The sequence below is a fragment of the Geotrypetes seraphini genome, chromosome 2 (genome assembly GCF_902459505.1).
Source record: "Geotrypetes seraphini chromosome 2, aGeoSer1.1, whole genome shotgun sequence".
Taxonomy (NCBI): Eukaryota; Metazoa; Chordata; class Amphibia; order Gymnophiona; family Dermophiidae; genus Geotrypetes; species Geotrypetes seraphini.
In genome coordinates, this window is record NC_047085.1 from 518,511,960 (window position 1) to 518,533,318 (window position 21,359).

Here is a 21,359-nt window from a genome sequence, read left to right on the forward strand (position 1 = left end):
CGGCCTCCCGCCAAGGAGCGTTTGGCCTGCTTTTAGACTCCCTCTCCAACCTACGCCTCCATCTATTCCACGCGGCCTACGATGGCTTCGAACTCTCCTCCAGAGAGGCAGCCTTTGCTATCGCCATGCGCCGACTAGCTTGGCTGCGCCTGGTCAACATGGACCCCAACTTACAGGACTGGTTGGCTAACCTACCCTGCGTGGGAAAAGAACTGTTCGATGACACTATCGAGGCGGCTACAAAACGCCTCTCCGAACACGAACGCTCGTTTGCCTCCCTCGTCCGACAAAAGCCTAAACCGCCCGCGTCCAGGCCGTTCAGGGCCCCTCCGCGCCGCTACCCACAAAAATCTACTCCTGCCTTCTCGCGGCCTCCACCCAGGCATCCGCAAGCCCACCATCGGGCTATGCCCAAGTCCCAACCGCCTGCGACTACCAAACCATCCCCGTCCTTTTGACGGGATACGCGGAAGGGGCGGGCCCCCTCCGCCATAGTCCCAGGCCTCCTTCCAATCGGGGGTCACCTCAAAGCCTTATACCCTCGCTGGGAACAAGTCACATCGGACGCATGGGTCCTTGGCGTGATCTCATCAGGATACTCTCTCAACTTTCGGGCCATTCCTCCGGACAACCCCCCAAGGAATTGCCCTCCCAACCGGACGCAGCTACCCCTACTCCTCTCCGAAGCTTGAGACCTACTTCGCCTGAGGGCAGTGGAGGAGGTTCCCCCCGGCCAACGGGGGAAGGGATTCTACTCCCGTTACTTCCTAGTACCGAAAAAAACGGGAGACCTATGCCCAATACTAGACTTGAGACGCCTCAACAAATTTCTGGTACGGGAAAAATTTTGGATGCTTTCCCTACCGACCCTCTACCCCCTGATCGACGAGGGCGACTGGCTCTGCTCCCTCGATCTGAAGGAGGCGTACACACATGTTCCGGTGCACCCCGCTCACCGCAAGTTCTTGCGTTTTCAGGTAGGGGACTGGCACCTACAATACCGAGTCCTCCCCTTCGGCCTAGCATCGTCATCTCGGGTCTTCACCAAGTGCCTCGTGGTGGTCGCAGCTACCTTACGCTCCCAGGGCCTTCAGGTATTCCCATACCTGGACGACTGGCTGATCAAAGCCCCGTCCAGGGAAGGGGTTATCTCAGCGACCCGACAGACTATTACCTACCTACAGAGTCTGGGGTTCAAGATAAACTTCCCAAAATCCCAACTACGCCCCTCGCAGTCCCTACAGTTCATCGGGGCCACGCTGGACATGGTTCGCCTCCGTTCCTTCCTCCCCCCTCCGCGTCTAGAGGCGTTAGTAAGTCTGAGTCGAAGGATCTCCCTGCTGAACTCGGTATCAGCTCGACAGATGATGACTCTCCTGGGCCACATGGCCTCCACCGTCCATGTCACACCCTTCGCCCGCCTCCATTTGAGAATCCCTCAATGGACTCTGGCCTCTCAATGGGCCACATGGAACTGCACACACGCTGTCAGCTCTTTCGGCTTTCTCATGGACAGGGAGCAGTCATATGGGCAGGTCACGACGCTGTTGTCTGATACCTGTTAAGTTGCTGTTGTTGTCAAAGGGCGGTAAGTATAGCTTCTTGCTTGCAGCTAGTGCGTATTCCCTTTATAGGCCATACGTATTTCGCCCCCGTGGCATGGAGTTGGTACTGTTTTCATGGTTACAGGATATTCCTCTTTACATTGGAAAACTTGATTTTTCCTAGGAGAATCTTCTTGCAGATCCTACCGTCTCCTCCTGCCATTCCCTGACCTTCTGCACTTCATTCTGAGGGGATCTTGACTTCTTCCAATGACTCTTCAGGCTTTCTCATGAGGGGGAAGACACTATAATGTCAGGTCAGTGGGATTTTTCCAGATGCTTGCATCTTTGCATCCTCCTCCGGTTTCCAGTTCGTTCTTGGAGTCTCTATGTTTTGTGTTTCCCTTTTCAGTGTTACTGGTCCTCAGGACAGTTCTTGTAGTTCTTCGGGAACTAAGGGACGTTGTTCCACTTCCTGCATGGTGCCCGAGACGGGGGCATTGGGCAGGCTGGATCCCATTCTGCTGAATTAGTTTCTCGGGGTTGCACATTTCTGCAGACAACCTGGGAGTATATTTACATTTTCTCTAGGGACTCCGAATCGGCACTTGGTTTGCCTGCCTCTCTTGGAGCAGCGCTTTCGGTTTTGGCACATGCCATTTCGCCTACCCAAGGCTTCATGAACGTTTTAGGTGATGTGGGCGGTGGGACCGTTTTGGCGCTACCAGGCGATTCACCTAATTTCTTCTTGACTGCCTGCTTGATTCGGACGACTTCCAGTCGGGCCATTTGACTGACGAGAAAAGGGTGGTATCTTTTCCTCAGTTCTTTACACGTGCATCTTCGAATTTGCACAGCGCTCTTTTCTCCTGTACTATTTATTGGTATATCGGGGTTATGTTTTTCTTCATATAGGAGAGACATGTGTTTCTTTCCGGAGACTTAGGCGTGGGGTCTCGGTCTCAGATTGGTATTCTTCTTCGCTTACCATAACCAAGAGTATAGGATTCTGTACAGTTTCTGGGATCCATATTGCTGATTCCACTGGGAACTTCGGCTTGCTTTCCCCTTCTTATGCTTCAGCAGTCACTTTTATTCCGGTGGTTCCCGGTATCTCAGGGCTCCAATTATTTGGTATGCTCCTCATGCATCGCTCTGTATGATTTGGTAGCTCAGCGCGGTTCTCTTTTCACGGCATGCCTCAGTCTTTACTGGACTAGCTCATGACCAACGACCATCCAGGGCTGTCGGGTTGGGGGGCTCGGTGGTTTCCGTCCTCAGCTCCAGGAGTCTAGTCTTCGGAAGCGACTCAGTACGTGTTCATTCTTCTGCTCTTGAGTAGGGTCAGGCTACCTTTCTGGAGCTTCAGATCATTCTTCCGGATTGCTGCTGAGGGTCCTTTTGGTCAGTATTAGGATGGGGGTCTTTCTCTACAGCTTGGGCAGTAGGTGTTGTACTCAGTTGGCAGGTGAAGTTGGTCTGCTTCATTGGGTGGACTCTCGTCTTCGTCTTCTGTTGGCAGATCCTTTTATGGATCAGGATAAGAGTGTGGATAGACTTTCTCTCCGTGGATTAATGTTACTGTGTACAGCGCTGTTTACGCTCTTGTAAGAGCGCATGCTAGTACTAGTATAATCTTCTGCATCCTGGGTATGGTGATTTGTGGCTCAGGCGTTCTAGCTCCTTTTAGGAAAGCGAGATCTCCTTGACCTAGACCTCATGGCCCTGTCTCTCAATTCTATTCTTCCTAGCTTCTTCGGCGGGCCTAGGGACTGGGAGTTAGAGGGGGTTGCTGCATGGCTCCTTTCTCGCCTCTGCCTTCTCCTTTTCAGTGTTTTCCGCTGGCTGATGATGGCTTGGATTTGCCATCTCGAGCTCGCCTTCCGGACACAGTGTTTGTAGAATCCCTGGATTGGCGGAGCCATCCTTCCTATGCGGATTTGATGAGTCTTTCGACAACTGGACTAAGAAGTTTCCTGGTATCTCCGGCTTTGTCCGCCTAGGGTCCGATCCACATGGATATTTGTACTACTTTAGTATTACGACCTAGTTTTTTTTTTTTTAAATCTTGGCTGATGTGTAAGGGTTATGCAAAGCAGGTTGTTTCTTCTCTTATCCAGGTGCTACGGACATCTTCTCCTGTGGCTTCTGCTTCCTTTTGGAGGGTTTTCCTTTCTTGGGTGCTTCTTAACGTTTGAACCACTCCAGAGTTCCTTTTTGGCACAACTGTATTGCTGAGGGCTTAGCGTTCAATTCCCTTCAGCTTCTAGTGCCATTCTTGGCTTGTTACAAGGGCTAGGTATATGGCTCTTCGCTTACTTCTCAGCTTCATGTAGTTCAGTTCCTAAACAGAGTACGGTATATTCATGCGCCTCTTAGAAAGCCCGGTTTGGAGTACAATCTTCACGTACTTCTTCTCAGTTTACCGAAGGCTTTATTTCATCCTTGTCTTTTGGGACTCTAAAGGGCTGTGCCGTTGAACATGGGGTTTCTTGTGGCCATGGCTTCAGCTCTGCAGTTTTCTTTGTTGCAGGCCTTGTTCAACGAGGATTCCTATTTCTGATTTCCGAAATATGGGGTATCAGTTCAGATGGTACCACTATTTCTTTCTAGGGGGGTGTCATCCTTTCTTTTATGTCATGCTCACTTTTCCTTCCTTCTTCCTGGGAGGAGATATTGGGAGCAGTGCTTTTATTCACTGCATTTTTTGATACGTATGTAGCGTTCTCCGCGAGCTCGGTTTCTAACGACTTTTAGTTGTTTATATCTCCTTTTTGTATTCTTCAAGGGACGCCTCATGCGTATGGCGGCGTCCGAAGCCTACCTCGCTCAATGGGTCCAGGAGGACATTCCTTATGCTTGCCTGCTGGCCGGGAAGCGGGTGGCGATTGAACTTCATGACCATTCCGCTGGAGCGATGACTACTTCTTGGGCTCGGCCCAGAGGTTTTTTCCTTGGAGGAGATTTGTCTCGCGGCTAATTGGTCTTCGGTGAGTGCCTTTTCTCCACATTTCTGCATGGATATGGGGGCGCATGCGGTAGGGGCGTTTTGTGCTTCGGTTGTTGCGGAGGCGGCGTTTGCTTCCCACCCAGATTGAGGATTGCTTTGCTACATCCCATTGGTCTCTGGATTCATCTGCTGCTGTTGCTAGGGAAGGAAAAATTATGTTCTTACCTGTTAATTTTCTTTCCCTTAGACTCAGCAGATTAATCCAGAGCCCCACCCTTTCTGGATATTGTCTCTCGGTTTTTTCTTTTGCAACTTTCGCAGTTTGTTATTATGGCAGGTTATTTTCTGTATTATTGCATTTTGAGATTTGTTATGGGAAAGAAGTTTTTTACATGCTATGCCTATTGCTGGTTACGTGTGCTTGGGCAAGGAGCTATATTAGATAAACAGGAGAATTGCCAGCCAATAGGACCACCTGTTAATCAGTTTCTCTATCTCCGCCTGCTGGTAGATGTGAGCTATCCCATTGGTCTCTGGATTCATCTGCTGCGTCTAAGGGAAAGAAAATTAACAGGTAAGAACATAATTTTTCCTTAAGTGCTATACCATAAGATAGTGCCTAAAAGTTATTGAGTGCAAGTGAGAGGGGGTGGTGTGCAAATAGGCGATGCATGAGTGGGCTATAGGTAGGTGATTCTTATACCTACATGCAATATCTATAGAGCAATCGGATATTTGCTGCCCTAGAGAGAATTGACTCCCTTAACTCTCCACACTGCCATTGCCAAGGAACCGCTCACAAATTGGCACTGTCAAAAGATAAATGCTTGAAAAAATGCTTTGCAAGTAGGAAACTGACCAATTCTCAAGCCACAAATGGAAAATCTTTCTGCAACATCTATATTTCCTCATTAGACACTGGTTAAGAACATAAGAACATAAGCAATGCCTCCGCTGGGTCAGACCTGAGATCCATCGCGCCCAACAGGTCCAGGACCTGCACAGTAATCTTCTATCTCTATACCCTTCTATCCCCTTTTCTAGCAGGAAATTGTCCAATCCTTTCTTGAACCCCAGTACTGTACTCTGCCCTATTACGTTCTCTGGAAGCGCATTCCAGGTGTCCACCACACGTTGGGTAAAGAAGAACTTCCTAGCATTTGTTTTGAACCTGTCCCCTTTCAGCTTTTTCGAATGCCCTCTTGTTCTTTTATTATTTGAAAGTTTAAAGAATCTTAGAAATCAATGCTGTTTTCTAACTCATGAGAAATATCTTCTGTTTATATTTAGCAGATCATCAGAACCGACATGACTGGAAGAGAATTGAGAATCAAGGAGAAGGTCCTGTGGAAATGGAGGAAATCCAAACACAGTCAGAAAACGTCTATGAGAATATTTCCCAGACGCCTGAAATTATTAACACAAAGAATTGTAAGCAGGAATCAAGGGAACAGAGAGACCCTGCAGAAGACTCACAGGAAGGGCCTCTATCCGTTGAGAGAAATGACAGGGAGCTCAATAACAGCCTTGAGAACCAGAGACCCTCCCAAATTAGTAATAGTGATAAAGTGACTTCTGAATCCCACTATGGCAAGAGGAAAAGAAAAACACACCAGAAAGAACTCCAGATGCACAAAAGGGATCATAAAAATAAGAAACCATTAACATCTTCTGAGCATAATAAAAGCTTCACTCGGCTTTCAACTCTGAAAAGTCATAAAATGATTCACACAGGACACAAACCATTTACATGTACTGAGTGTAATAAAAGCTTCACTTGGCTTTCAACTCTGAAAAGTCATGAAATGATCCACACAGGACACAAACCATTTACATGTACTGAGTGTAATAAAAGCTTCACTTGGCTTTCAACTCTGAAAAGTCATGAAATGATTCACACAGGACACAAGCCATTTACATGTACTGAGTGTAATAAAACCTTCACTCGGCTCTCGAATCTAAAAGGACACAAAATGATCCACACAGGACACAAGCCATTTACATGTACTGAGTGTAATAAAAGCTTCACTCTGCTTTCAGATGTAAAAAGACACAAAGTGATCCATACAGGACACAAGCCATTTACATGTACTGAGTGTAATAAAAGCTTCACTCGCCTTTCAACTCTGAAAAGTCATAAAATTATTCACACAGGATACAAGCCATTTACATGTACTGAGTGTAATAAAAGCTTCACTCAGCTTTTAGCTCTAAAAAGTCACAAAATGATTCACACAGGACACAAGCCATTTCCATGTACTGAGTGTAATAAAAGCTTCACTCGGCTTTCAACTCTGAAAAGTCATGAAATGATCCACACAGGACACAAACCATTTACATGTAGTGAGTGTAATAAAAGCTTCATTCAGCTTTCACATCTAAAAAGACACAAAATGATTCACACAGGACATAAACCATTTACATGTAGTGAGTGTAATAAAAGCTTCACTCTGCTTTCACATCTAAAAAGACACAAAATGATTCACACAGGACACAAACCATTTACATGTACTGAGTGTAATAAAAGCTTCACTCTGCTTTCACATCTAAAAAGACACAAAATGATTCACACAGGACTCAAGCCATTTACATGTACTGAGTGTAATAAAAGCTTCACTCAGTTTTCAGATCTAAAAAGTCACAAAATGATTCACACAGGACACAAACCATTTACATGTACTGAGTGTAATAAAAACTTCACTCAGCTTTCAGTTCTAAAAAGACACAAAGTGGTCCACACAGGACATAAGTCATTTACATGTACTGAGTGTAATAAAAGCTTCCTTCGGCTTTCAACTCTGAAAAGTCATGAAATGATCCACACAGGACACAAGCCATTTACATGTACTGAGTGTAATAAAAGCTTCAGTCAGCTTTCATCTCTGAAAAGTCACGAAATGATTCACACAGGATACAAGCCATTTACATGTACTGAGTGTAATAAAAGCTTCACTCAGCTTTTAGCTCTAAAAAGTCACAGAATGATCCACACAGGACACAAACCATTTACATGTACTGAGTGTAATAAAAGCTTCACTCGGCTTTCAAATCTGAAAAGTCATGAAATGATCCACACAGGACACAAGCCATTTACATGTACTGAGTGTAATAAAAGCTTCACTCGGCTTTCAAATCTGAAAAGTCATGAAATGATCCACACAGGACATAAGTCATTTACATGTACTGAGTGTAATAAAAGCTTCACTCGGCTTTCAGCTCTAAAAAAACACAAAGTGATCCACACAGGACATAAGTCATTTACATGTACTGAGTGTAATAAAAGCTTCACTCGGCTTTCACATCTAAAACGGCACAAAATGATCCACACAGGATAAAAAACCATACATAGTAACATAGTAGATGACGGCAGATAAAGACCCGAATGGTCCATCCAGTCTACCCAACCTGATTCAATTTAAATTTTTTTTTTTTTTTTTCTTCTTAGCTATTTCTGGGCGAGAATCCAAAGCTTTACCAGGTACTGTGCTTGGGTTCCAACTGCCGAAATCTCTGTTAAGACTTACTCCAGCCCATCTACACCCTCCCAGCCATTGAAGCCCTCCCCTGCCCATCCTCCTCCAAACGGCCATGCACAGACACAGACCGTACAAGTCTGCCCAGTAACTGGCCTAGTTCAATCTTTAATATTATTTTCTGATTCTAAATCTTCTGTGTTTATCCCACGCTTCTTTGAACTCAGTCACAGTTTTACTCTCCACCACCTCTCTCGGGAGCGCATTCCAGGCATCCACCACCCTCTCCGTAAAGTAGAATTTCCTAACATTGCCCCTGAATCTACCACCCCTCAACCTCAAATTATGTCCTCTGGTTTTACCATTTTTCTTTCTCTGGAAAAGATTTTGTTCTACGTTAATACCCTTTAAGTATTTGAACGTCTGAATCATATCTCCCCTGTCTCTCCTTTCCTCTAGGGTATACATATTCAGGGCTTCCAGTCTCTCCTCATACGTCTTCTGGCGCAAGCCTCCTATCATGTACTAAGTATAATAAAAGCTTCACACGGCTTTCAGATCTAAAAAAAAAATCACAAAATTAACCACACAGGGTACAAACCATTTATGTGTACTGAGTGTAATAAAAGCTTGGGATTCAAGGCGGATTACAAAAGAGATTAAAAAACGGAGGGTTACAATGGAAGAACATTTGTTCTTTCTAGAGTGGTTCTTTCTAGAGAGGTAATGAGTAGGTTATGTAGTTTCTGTGTGGCATGAAAAGGGAGGGGGGAAGGAATTTCTTGAAGAATGTAGGCTTTATTTCTTTTCTGAACTTAAGGCTGTTTCAGGAATTTCTTGAAAAGTATAGTTTTTATTTCTTTTCTGTATCCCTTGTAGTCTGGTGTCGTTATCAGTAGATTGGAGATTTGGTTGTCTAGTTTAGCTGCTTGAGTGGCCAGGAGGCCATCGTATAGTGTTTTTCCGTTTTACTTCTTTGATCGAGGGGTGTCTGTTTTTCTATGTCTGATTGAGGTGGTTTGGATGAGGCGGTTGTTCAGGTAGGTTGGGCTGTGTCCGTCTAAGGTTTTAAATAACATACAGTAGCCAAGATGTACTGGATTGGTAGCCAAGATGAGTTGATGTATGCTTCTACAATAATCTTATTAATACGTAATAGTAACCACAAAATTAAAAAACCACAAAACACACTCTATGCAGAGGAATTATCATTTAAATTCAGGTTTTCTTCAAAGAGGTCAATGTAGATAACTTTAAAATATGCAATGTCACCTCAGTAATCACTATAGACTAATATAGTGCAAAATATAGACAGCAGATATAAATTCTCAAAACTATCGCATTTCAATCACTAACTTGACAGTAAAATCATTTTCTCTACCTTTGTTGTCTGGTGATTTGATTAGGGCTACTTATACTAAGGTGCGCTAGCATTTTAAGCGCACGCACAAGATTAGCGCGAGCTATGGCGCGCACTAGCCGAAAAATAACTGCCTGCTTAAAAGGAGGGGGTAGCGGTAAGCGTGTGGCATTTTAGCGTGCGCTATTCCGTGCATTAAGGCCCTAACGCACCTTTGTAAAAGGAGCCCTTAGTCTCTGGTTGCACTTCCTTCTGACTATGCATCCATTTCTTTCTTTATTTCTTTCGGCCCAACAATTGTCCCTTTCTATTCCCTCCCTCACTCCATCCTATGTCACAATGCCCCTTCTTCCTCACTCTCTCTTTCCTTCCTGTGTCATGTTAGTGCCTCCTCCGTCCCCATGCCTACCTCCAAGCCAACCCACCGCCGATTCTGCCTCTCGCCACTCCTGCCATGCGTTGCCACCTCCCGCCACTCTCTGGCTCCATTTAATTTCCCCTGCTACCGCCACAACTCCAAAATGGCCAGCGCATGCAGCGATTGCACCCACTGGCCCAAAATCCTTCCCCCTATTTCAGTTATGACGTTGGTGGGCGCCACAGTTGGTCGAGAATGCCATTAAGCTATTGGTGTGTTGGTATATTATGCCAGCCTTGCTTAGCAACATGTATACTTCGTGTACAGATAAGTGTTGGAAAGGGTGCGACCAGCAGGGCACATTTTTACATATGTGATGGGGTGCCCCAGACTTCTCTAGTTATTGGACCCAGGTATTTGGGTATGTGCGGCCACTTTTACAATATCGGGTGGCAGTGAACACAGAAACTGCCTTATTGGAGGTGATACCCGGAGGGGTGGACGATAAGACATGCTGGCTCGCCTGGTGTGCACTGTAGTCAGGTTGGTGTTGGTTTCGTTTTGGAAGAGTCCTCAGATGTCTACCTTGATACTGATAAGGGAAAAATTGGGATGGGTCTTTGAGAAATATAGACTCTGTTCTATTGACACGTCGATAGCAGCAATTTGAGGTAGATTTCTAGTGGTGGAGGGTAATGAACCACGTTGATTTTTGGGGGTACTCTTGGTATGATGGGGGAAAAAGAACATGGAACCGGCGTGGCTCACTGTAGCAGTGAAGGAAGCGATCCGAGACAAGAAGACTTCATTTAAGGAATGGAAAAGGACAAAAACGGACGAAAACTGGAAAAAGCACAAACAAACATCAAACCAATGCCATAAAACGGGGCCAAAAGAGACTATGAGGAAAAATATCCAAGGAGGCAAAGAATTTTAAGCCGTTCTTTCGATATATTAAGGGGAAATGACCCGTGAAGGAAGCAGTGGGGCCGTTAGATGACCATGGAAGAAAGGAGGACAAAGCCATCGCCGACAAACTGAACACATTTTTTATGTCTATATTTACCAAAGAGGATATATCCAATATTCCACAATCCAACAGGCTATACACAGGAAATGAAGACGGTCAGTCTAGAAGAGGCATGCAGGCAAATTGATAGGCTTAAAAACGATAAATCCCCGGAACCAGATGGCATCCATCTGAGGGTAATCAAGGAACTGAAAGAGGTTATATCTAAACTGCTTCACCTAATAGCCCATCTGTCGATTAAATCAGGAAAGATTCCAGAAGATTGGAAAGTGGTGTATGTTACACCGATCTTCAAGAAAAGTTCAAGGGGAGATCTGGGAAACTACAGACCAGTGAGTCTGACTTTAGTACCAGGAAAGCTGGTAGAGGCGCAGATAAAGAACTGGATCATCAATCACTTTGACAGACACAAACTGATGAGGACCAGCTTGACAAACTTACTGCACTTCTTCGAGGGAGTAAATAGGCAGATAGACAAGGGTGACCCAGTAGACATCGTATATCTAGATTTTCAAAATGCGTTTGACAAGATCCCGCATGAATGTCTGCTTCAAAAAATTGCGAGCCAAGGAATCGAGAGTGATATACTCACATGGATTAAAAACTAGTTGGCGGATAGGAAACAGAGAGTGGGCGTAAATGGGCAATACTCGGACTGGAAAAGCATCAGAAGTGGAGTACCGCAGGTTTCGGTGCTTGGGCCTGTGCTCTTCAACATATTTATAAATGACCTAGAAATTGGCACGACGAGTGAGGTGATTAAATTTGCGTATCATACAAAGTTATTCAGAGTAGTGAGGACACAGAAGGATTGTGAATACCTACAATGAGATATAAACACACTCGAGGAATGGGCCACGAAATGACAAATGAGGTTCAACGTGCATAAGAACAAGGTAGTGCATGTCGGTAACAAAATCATATGCATGAATACAGGATGTCCGGGGCTATACTTGGAGAGAGCCCCCAGGAAAGAGACCTGGGAGTACTTTTAGACAAGTCAACGAAACCGTCCACGCAATGCACGGTGGAGGCGAAAAGGGAAACAGAATGCTAGGAATGATTAAGAACGGGATCACAAACAGTTCTGAGAAGGCTATCAGGCCGCTGTACCAGGCCATGGTGCGCCCCCACCTGGAGTACTGCGTCCAACACTGGTCGTCATACATGAAAAAGGACATAGTACTTCTCGAAAGGGTCCAGAGAAGAGCGACAAAAATGGTAAGGGACTGGAGGAATTGCCGTACAATGAGAGGCTAGAGAAACTGGGCCTCTTCTCCCTTGAAAAGAGGAGACTGTGAGGGGACATGATTGAAACATTCAAGATATTGAAGGGAATTGACTTAGTAGAGAGAGAGAGAGATTGTTCACCCTTTCCAAAATGAAAAGAATGAGAAGGCACTCTCTAAAGTTAAAAGGGGATAGATTCTGTACAAATGTAAGAAAGTTCTTCTTCACTCAGAGAGTGGTAGAAATCTGGAACGCTCTTCCAGAGGCTGTCATAGGGGAAAGCACCCTTCAGGGATTCAAGAAAAGGTTAGATAAGCTCCTGCTAGACCTGAACATTCGTAGGTACGGATAGACTGAAATAGGGCACTGGTCTTTGACCTAAGGGCCGCCACATGAGCAGACTGCTGGACACGATGGACTGGTTTGACCCAGCAGCATCAATTCTTAAGTTCTTATGCCTTGTATGCTATACATTGTCATGTTGCAGTACAGGGCTGTTAGTTATTAGGGAGGGGGTGTTCTATCAGCTGTTTCCTGGGGGGGGGGGAGAGGGGGCAGTTATTCTGGATTTTAGGTAGGGGTCGGGGGAGTTCATTGGGGGCTTAAGAAATTGGTTAACACTGTCCATGAGTTTCTGGTACTGTTATTGTCTAGGAGCTGTTTATGATTAATGAACTTCTTTGTTGTATGTTCTATGGGTTGTATTTCCAGCATTTTAAATAAGGAATTACAAAAAAAAAAGAAATTGACATCGGGGAAGGCTTCTGGGTCGGCAGCGTGCAATCTCTGCATACGTTGGCCCTTTTGGAGTTAACGGAAGCAACAGCAGGGTGGATTAAATGGAGCCAGCGAGAAGTGGTGAGCGAATGGGTGGGAGGCAGTCAGCCAGTGTACCCCCAAAGAGCGGCCCGCGTATCCTCTGGGGTACGTGTAGCGCATTGAGAAACCCTGCTGTACTGAATGTAATAAAAGCTTCAATTAGCTTTCAATCTAAACATTCACCACTACATTCACATCATGGATTAAGACACTGGCTGTGACTCGACAGGTACTTTCTGCACTCTCAAATAACTTTGGTGTTTTAGACTGGCTACTGCCCCCTATCTTGATTCTTTGCCCCACAGAGCTCGGAGCTTAGTGCTTAATTCATTTTGAGACTTGCTGGTCTATGCCCACTTGTTCTGGGGGATGGGAGCCTCTTTCTACACGTCGCAGATTCGGGGCGGTTTGCTGTGGAAAAGGTGGCAACCATTTCTCTTTTTTTTCTTTTTTCATTTTGCTTACGTTGGAGTTTCTGTGACACTTCTTTTCCTTTCCTCTAGTGCTGGGGTCTTTAAGGAACCAGGGCCTTGGATATTTCTACCTTGTTGTAGCCTTGCTGTATTGCTGTCATGGGGGAGAGAGAGTGGATTGGTGGGTATTTTATTTCTGTTTTTTTGGGGGGGATGGGATCTATTGTGGCAGTTGTATTGTGAAAAATTTGATGATGTTACTTTTGTCCTTTTGAGGTTTCTGTTATTATTCTTGTTTCTTCTGTGTATTTCTTACCTGCTTTAACAGTTGTTCTTTCCTCTATCATCAATAAAATATTGTTTGACCTTAAGACTGGCTGTTGCCCATTCTGCCTTATATTCCAAACTTGCCGCTGAAAGTCACGACAGCCATCTTGTGATACTGCCTCTGAAAGTCATAGCAGCCATTTGGGCAGGAGTAACTGCGGATTGATCCTATTCCAGTGTGTCACTAGACCACCAGAGTAGTAAGGTAAGCCCAGGAGTTTTATAGTTAACAGTGTATGGGTGTGCTCAGAGAGGAGGACATTCACAAGCTAGAAGGCTGAATGTGCATTTCAGCTTGGTTTTGATGATGAAGCCAAACCCACAATAAAAGGCTTCTATTACAAGGCCTCAGCCTGAACAACCTTTATGTGTGCATATGAAGCCAGAGCAAAATCACCATGGATTCTCCTACAAAGCACTACGGGCCTGTCATTGCTGCTAAGGTTCTTGCTGCCAGTGTATGAAAAATTAATATGGACATTGTTCTTTGTTTTATTCTGTTTACATCATCGATGACAGCTGGTCAATACTCGACAAAGGCAGCGATGCCCTACTAGTCCTACTTGACCTCAGTGCTGCCTTTGACACGGTCGACCACCACCTCCTCATATCCAGACTCTATGACCTTTGAATCAAGGACTCTGCCCTCCAATGGTTCACCTCTTTCCTCCACCAAAGGACCCAAACTGTCCTACTAGGAACACACAAATCTAACCCCAAGCCTATCAAATATGGCGTTCCCCAAGGCGCCCTTCTATCCCCCTTCCTATTCAACCTCTACATCAGACCTATCATTGATATAGTGCAGAAGTACAACATTAAAATCCACTCCTATGCCGATGACATCCAGCTGCTCCTCCCTCTAGGCGAAAACCGATCGACGATATGAAGGCTGCCAATCAGGTAGAGAAGGCTTCATCCAAGGCAAGACAAATGATGGGCTGTATCCGTAGGGGTTTTGTCAGCAGAAAACCTGAAGTAATAATGCCACTGTACAGATCCATGGTGAGACCTCATCTCGAGTATTGTGTTCAATTCTGGAGACCACACTACCGAAAAGATGTGTTGAGAATTGAGTCGGTTCAGCGAATGGCTACCAGGATGGTTTTGGGGCTCAGGGATCTCACGTATGAAGAAAGGTTAAAAAAACTGCGGATGTACTCATTGGAGGAGCGAAGACAGAGAGGAGACATGATTGAAACCTTTAAGTATATTACTGGGCGTATAGTGGTGAAAGATGATATCTTCAGTCTTACGGGGCCCTCGGTAACCAGAGGACACTCGCTGAAAATCAGGGGAGGGAAATTTCAGGGTGATGCTAGGAAGTACTTCTTCACCGAAAGGGTGGTCGATCATTGGAACGAGCTGCCTCAGCGGGTGATTGAGGCCAGCAGCGTGTTAGATTTCAAGAGGAAATGGGATATTCATGTGGGATCTCTAAGAGAGTAAGAATCAGGGAGTGGGTCATTGGTATGGGCAGACTCGATGGGCTATAGCCCTTTTCTGCCGTCAATTTCTATGTTTCTATGTTTCTATGTCCCAAATTGCTAACCTCCAACACTGCCTCTCTGACATGAAAACCTGGATGACAAATAACAAACTATAACTAAACATCTCTAAGACCGAACTCTTATGGATCAGGAAAAAACACACAAAATACACACGCCCAACACTATCATGGGACTCCATTCTACTAACGGCAACAGACCAAGTACGCAGCCTAGGAGTAACCTTAGACGGACACCTATCCCTATCCACCCACATATCCCAAGTAGTCTCTACCTCCTCAAACTGAGAAGGATCAAGCCCTACATCTCCACACCTGACCTAGTCCAACTCCTCTACGCATATGTCCTCTCCAGAATGGATTACTGCAACTCCCTATTTAATGGAATAACCATAAAAGATCTCAATCGCCTCCAACGGGTCCAAAATGCAGCTATCCGCCTCCTACACAGCCTCAACTACCATGATCCCATCTCCCCAGCACTCCGCACTGAACACTGGCTCCCAATTAGCCAATGCTGTGCATTCAAGGCCCTGGCAATAGCACACAAAAGAATTTATGCCACCACCCCCTCCTACATAAAATCCAAGCTACCCACCTACATCCCCACCCGCACCCTCCGCTCAGAAACGGAGATACACCTATGCATTCCCCCCCAGAAGGTCCCTCCTCTCTGAAACTGCCCGCAAACGCTCCTACAGCCACTTCATTCCCCAACTCTGGAACCAACTCCCCCTCAACTCAGACTACAGAACTCACTAATGAAATTCCAGAAAATGGTAAAGACCCTCCTCTTCAACTAAAGGTCACCTCAGTCTACACCCAACCCCCATAAATAATAATAATAATAACTTTATTTTTGTATACCGCATTACCATTGAAGTTCTATGCAGTTAACAGATGAAGAGACTGTACATTTACGGCGAAGTTACATTTTTTTTTTTTTGGCATAGCTACCTCTACCCTTCTTTCTCCATTCTAATCTTCTGCCTAAATTTCTGTATAGTCCACTCTCAGCCTATACTCAAATAACTTGTATCTAAACTAAACTACTTATATTTAAACTACTGTTCTTAATTTTCTATATAGTCCCTATATCTAAACTGCTGCACAGTCTCATATGTCCAAATATTTAAATCTACTGTATAATCTTGTATGTCCAATTCACTCCATTGTGAATGTTTACTTGTAAACCGTTCTGAGCTACTGGAAGAACGGGATAAAAATCTAAATAAATAAATTACAAGCTGCAGTCTTGGTACCAGGGACTTTCTCAGCATCAGAATTAGCTATGAAGACCTTGAAAGTGACACAGTGTTGAAATTATGGTCAGTCAATCGTGGTAGCATTCGTCATCTGCCTTCTCTGTCTTTCATCACTGAGAACATGATTCATCTAACCATCAGAGCATACAATCTAAACAATCAAGACAGATAATCAGAATGCCAGGGTAGGGGGTTACAGTTAGAGGGATGGTATTTAATTTTCAAAAGGGCGACTATGATAAAAAGAAGCTGAAAGGATCAGTTGCAAAGGTTAGGACTGTAAACCAGGCATGGATGTTATTTAAAAATACCATCGTGGAAGCCCAGACCAGATGTATTCTACATATTACCAAAGGTGGAACAAAGAGGAAATGAGAGCCGGCATGGTTAAAAGGTGAAGTGAGAGAGGCTATTAGAACCAAAAAAATATTCTTTAAAGAATGGAAAAAAGATCCGCATGAAGAAAATAGGAAGAGACACAAGCACTGGCAAGTTAGATGCAAAGCAGGCCATGAAGAACTCAGACTCCATTTACTCACCCCCCCAATCAACGACACAATGCAAGAGGTTGTATGACAGATTACTAGCAACATGGGCAGCGAAACTAGACCACAATCTCGCCCACATACTGTTATCAACTGATTACAAAAGCCTCCAAAGGGAAATAAAAACTCTGCTATTCAGGAACTATGTCAAGAAAAGCTAATGCCGTACCTAAGTATCCCTTACTTCGAACTAAGTCACAATCTTGTAATTAATACCTGCTCCTGTAATTCTCCTGGAAATGTCCAGTTTAACTCTTTTGTAATCCGTTTAGAACTATTTTAAGGCTTAATAAAAGTCACTAATGTAATATTATATCCCACAATTTTTCATCAAGGATTCGATGAAGCTAACAAAGACTTTGTACAGTGTTTATTAGTAACTATGCCTGAGGCATGAGAGATCGATAGAGACATCTATATAGACAAGTCATCTTACTCAAGAAGTTGGGTTTTCAGCCTACTTTTGAATAAGAGACAGACTCAGGTAGTTTATTCCAGGCATGAGGACTCTGGAGAGAGACAGTTTGTTCAGTCTTAGCATTGGTGGCGCCAGATAAATTCTTAGTCTCATTGGATTTGATAGGGGATTCCTTGCTTATTTCTATATTTTTGACTCAGGAAGTTGCTCTGATTCCATTTGTTGGGTAAGCAGAGTGGGCAGACTTGATGGGCTGTAGCCCTTTTCTGACGTCATCTTCTATGTTTCTATATGTTTCTATATGGTAGAGCTTGGACGGCAACTTCAGCATTTGGAACCTAGGACAATACCAGGTGGACTTTACAGTCTATGACCCAGAAATATCAAAGAAGAGACAAGTTAATTTATAACTAATGGGCAGACTGGATGGACCGTTCAGATCTTTATCTGCCGTCATTTACTATATTACTATGTTACTAGTATTTTAAAGGTAAGTAATTCAGTTTTATGTGACATAGGGGTCCTTTTATTAAGATGCGTTAACCAATTTAGCCCATGCTAAAGATTAGCGTGAGCTAAATGCTAAGATGCCCATAGGATATAATGGATTCCTTCGAATTTAGCACGCGCTAAATCGGTAAGCGCACCTTAAAAGGACCCCAAAATGAGAGAGAGGGAGCCAGTTTTCTTTTTGAAAGAGGTGTGATATGAACATACTTCTGTGAATTTTGGACAAGCTGAATGTGGAATACTTTTCTTTTTTTTTTTTTTTTTTAGTTCAAAATTTTTTTATTGTGGTTTTAAAGCACAATACAAAAAGTAAATAAGTAAATATCAAAGTATAAATTGCATGGTGTTCATGTAAGACAATCCAGCTGTGTTAGAGCCATGAAGTAGTCAAAACAACGCAATCATATAATAACAACATTAATGATGACATGAATATTCTTGTAGCAAGCAGTAAAGAAACAATTCAGTAAGGCAATCTAGGTGAGGTTCATATATCTGAGGAGTATTTGATTAAAGGAGACCATATAGCTTCATACTTACAAAGGGCATCATTCTTTTCGGCTATTACTTTTTCATATTTGCCATGCAAGCAAAGGGTATTCCACCAAGCATGATAATCAACTTTAGTTAAGTCCTTCCAGCAGAAGAGTACAGTTTGAATAGCTATAGATAACATGACAGACAGGAGGTAACCCTTTTGTTTATCAATGGGTAGAATAAGACCTTGAGACATTAAAATGGGGATTCTAAGTGTGAGAGGCTCTGCAATGTCCAAAATTGTGCATATTGTACACCAAACACCATGCCAGAAGAGGTCTAGGTGTTTACAATGAAATAACATGTGTTCCAAATTGCCATCAGCAGTATCACATGTCCAACACTTAGATGATGTTGAAGAATCTATCTTATGAGACATTATAGGAGTCCATACAGTTCGATGTAATAAAAAGAAAACAGACTAATAAAGAGGCAGATCTGATGGATTTATATAAAGTCGCCCATACCATGGTCCAATCAATGGCATCAGATGGAAGGTTAAGAGCATGCTGCCACTTGATCTCAGAGGTCAGAGGTTCCTTCTCTTTGTTCAGTTGAATCAATTTGTACCAGAAGGAGGCTTTACATCCGGTCGCTGAGGTCTTGTCTAAATGCATGCATAAACTAGGCTTGTCTGCCAGTGCCTGCGGATCAGGTAGAGTGGCCTTAAAACAATGCATGAATTGCATCCAGGGGAAAAACTGGTTGTTGGGTATTCCCCATTTATCCGATAGTTCTTGAAAAGACATCCACCTATTAGCAATCATCAGATCCTTGACCATCCATATGCCCCTCTGTTGCCACAAGGGCCAAGAAATAGCCTTAGACTGAATCTGAAATCTCTGGTTGTTCCAAATTGGTAAGTACTTGGAGTGCTCCCATCCATGAGACAGGGAGGAGTCGAGTTCTTGAAGTGCTGTTTTGTAAGAGGTGATAACGGGATCAGATTTGTCAAGCTTCGATAAGGTTTGTCCAGGGAGGTACCTCATCCGAAGAGCGTCATAGATCGAATGTTCCAAACCAATCCAAGCCGGTAAATCCAAAGCTCTGTGGCCATTGTGTCCTTGAGTTCAATGATGTATGATGAAGGCACTATGATATTTGTAAAAGTCCGGGAAGTTGACACCACCCTCCCATTTTCAATTTGCTAAGAGCAATACGGGGGATGACGCTTATTCCAGATATAATTCGTGAGAATTGAGTCCAAGGCCTAATAGAAGGAGCGAGGTAAGTAAAATGGTAGCATATTTAAAACATAGTTGATTTTTGGTATGATCATCATACGTATAGACTCCAGGCGTCCCCACCAGGAGAGATTGAAGGGAGTCCAGGCGGTTGTGGTATGTCTAGCGATTTTTAACAGGTAATCAGTGTTGTGTTGTATCGTCTCCCCAATAGTGGGGCCAAAATAAACACCTAAGTATTTCATTTTCGTGGCGGACCATTGAACACCAAATTGTTCCACCTCATGTTTAACATCCGGGCAATTGATTGGCATGACCACTGTTTTGTTCATGTTCAGTTTGTACCCAGACTGGACTGAATACTCCTGAATCAGCGAAATTAAGTGTGGAAGAGATGTGTGAGAGACGTAGAGGAGTATATCGTCAGCATATGCAGAAATTTTTAGCTCAGTGTCCTTAATTTTGAAGCCTTCAATGAGGTTGTTATCACAGATTGCTATGATGAGTGGTTCCAGCGCCAGGTTGAATAGCAAGGGTGATAAGGGGCAACCCTGTCTGGTGCCCCATGTTGGATGAAAAGTAGAAGATAAAGTACCATTGATGTAAGTTCTGGTAGACGGGGAAGAATATAATATTTTGATTTTGTGGATGAAATCAGCGGAAAAACCATATCAAGACATGACTCTAAACAGGAAGGCCCATTCTACACGGTCGAAAGCTTTCTCAGCGTCAAGCCCCCCCGCAATGAGATCCTGATAGCGGTCCTGAGCGTGAGCAATAATGTATGAGAAGGTTCTCGTGTTATCTGTGGAGTACCTCCCTGTGATGAAACCACATTGGTCCGTGCTGATTAATTTAGAAATGACTTTTTGTAATCTCCTGGAGAGGAGTTTAGCGTAATTTTAGCGTCCACATTTATGAGTGAAAGCGGCCTATAGTTGGAGACAAAACGTGGATCTTTATCTGGTTTCGGGAGAACAATGATATGAGCTTCAGTAAATGTACCACGTACCTGTCCAGAGTCTATGATAGAAGAAAGGAATTTCAGATAGTATGGATTCAGAACATCCTGGAATTCTTTATAAAACTCTACAGACAAACCATCTGGTCCTGGAGCTTTATGCGACGCCATGGAGTCAATTACTTGGGTGAGTTCCAATAAGGTCAATGGTTCATCAAGCATACCATTGTCCTCTTTCGTTAGAGTAGGGTGAGGCAAGTCATCCAGAAAATGTGTGGAAGTATTGCAGTCATCTAATTCCGTGGTGTACAACTTCTCGTAGAAATTTTTAAAGGCCTGGGATATGAACGAGGGCACCCGCTCAAACTCAGGGGCGGAAAATTTCATGGCGACACCAGAAAGTATTTCTTCACAGAGAGAGTGGTTGATCATTGGAACAAGCTTCCAGTGCAGGTAATCGAGGCAGACAGCGTGCCAGACTTTAAGAATAAATGGGATACCCATGTGGGATCCCTTCGAGGGTCAAGATAAGGAAATTGGGTCATTAGGGCATAGACAGGGGGTGGGTAAGCAGAGTGGGCAGACTTGATGGGTTGTAGCCATTTTCTGCCGTCATCTTCTATGTTTCTATGTTTCTAATGGCAGCTATATTCTCTCTGTCTTGTCTCTTTTTAAGATAAGAGGCCAGTAGGTGTCCACACTTGTTGTCAGCAAAATATGAAGCAGATTGCTGGAACACCGTGGCAGCAGCTGTCCTACTGATCAAGGAATTATACTGGAAACGAGCCTTCGCAAGGCGTACGAGAGTAGGGACATCCGTAGGATCCGTTTGATGATCCCGTTCCAACTGCTTGACCTCATTTTCCAATTGCAATGTGGCCCCCTCTGGGCTTTATGTTTACTGGCAGCGAACGAGATGATGACGCCC

General features: G+C 44.1%; 1 protein-coding gene across 1 annotated transcript in view; it reads left to right on the forward strand.

The window, feature by feature from the left end:
• LOC117355026 (zinc finger protein 98-like) overlaps nucleotides 1-20,000 on the forward strand; it is a 35,946-nt gene extending 15,946 nt beyond the window's left edge. Inside the window, exons 4-5 of the mRNA XM_033932972.1 lie at nucleotides 5,785-6,795; nucleotides 19,939-20,000. Of these exons, the coding sequence (XP_033788863.1) occupies nucleotides 5,785-6,795; nucleotides 19,939-20,000 (1,073 nt within the window). The remainder of the gene's footprint in view (nucleotides 1-5,784; nucleotides 6,796-19,938) is intronic.
• The last annotated feature ends 1,359 nt before the right edge of the window (nucleotides 20,001-21,359 follow it).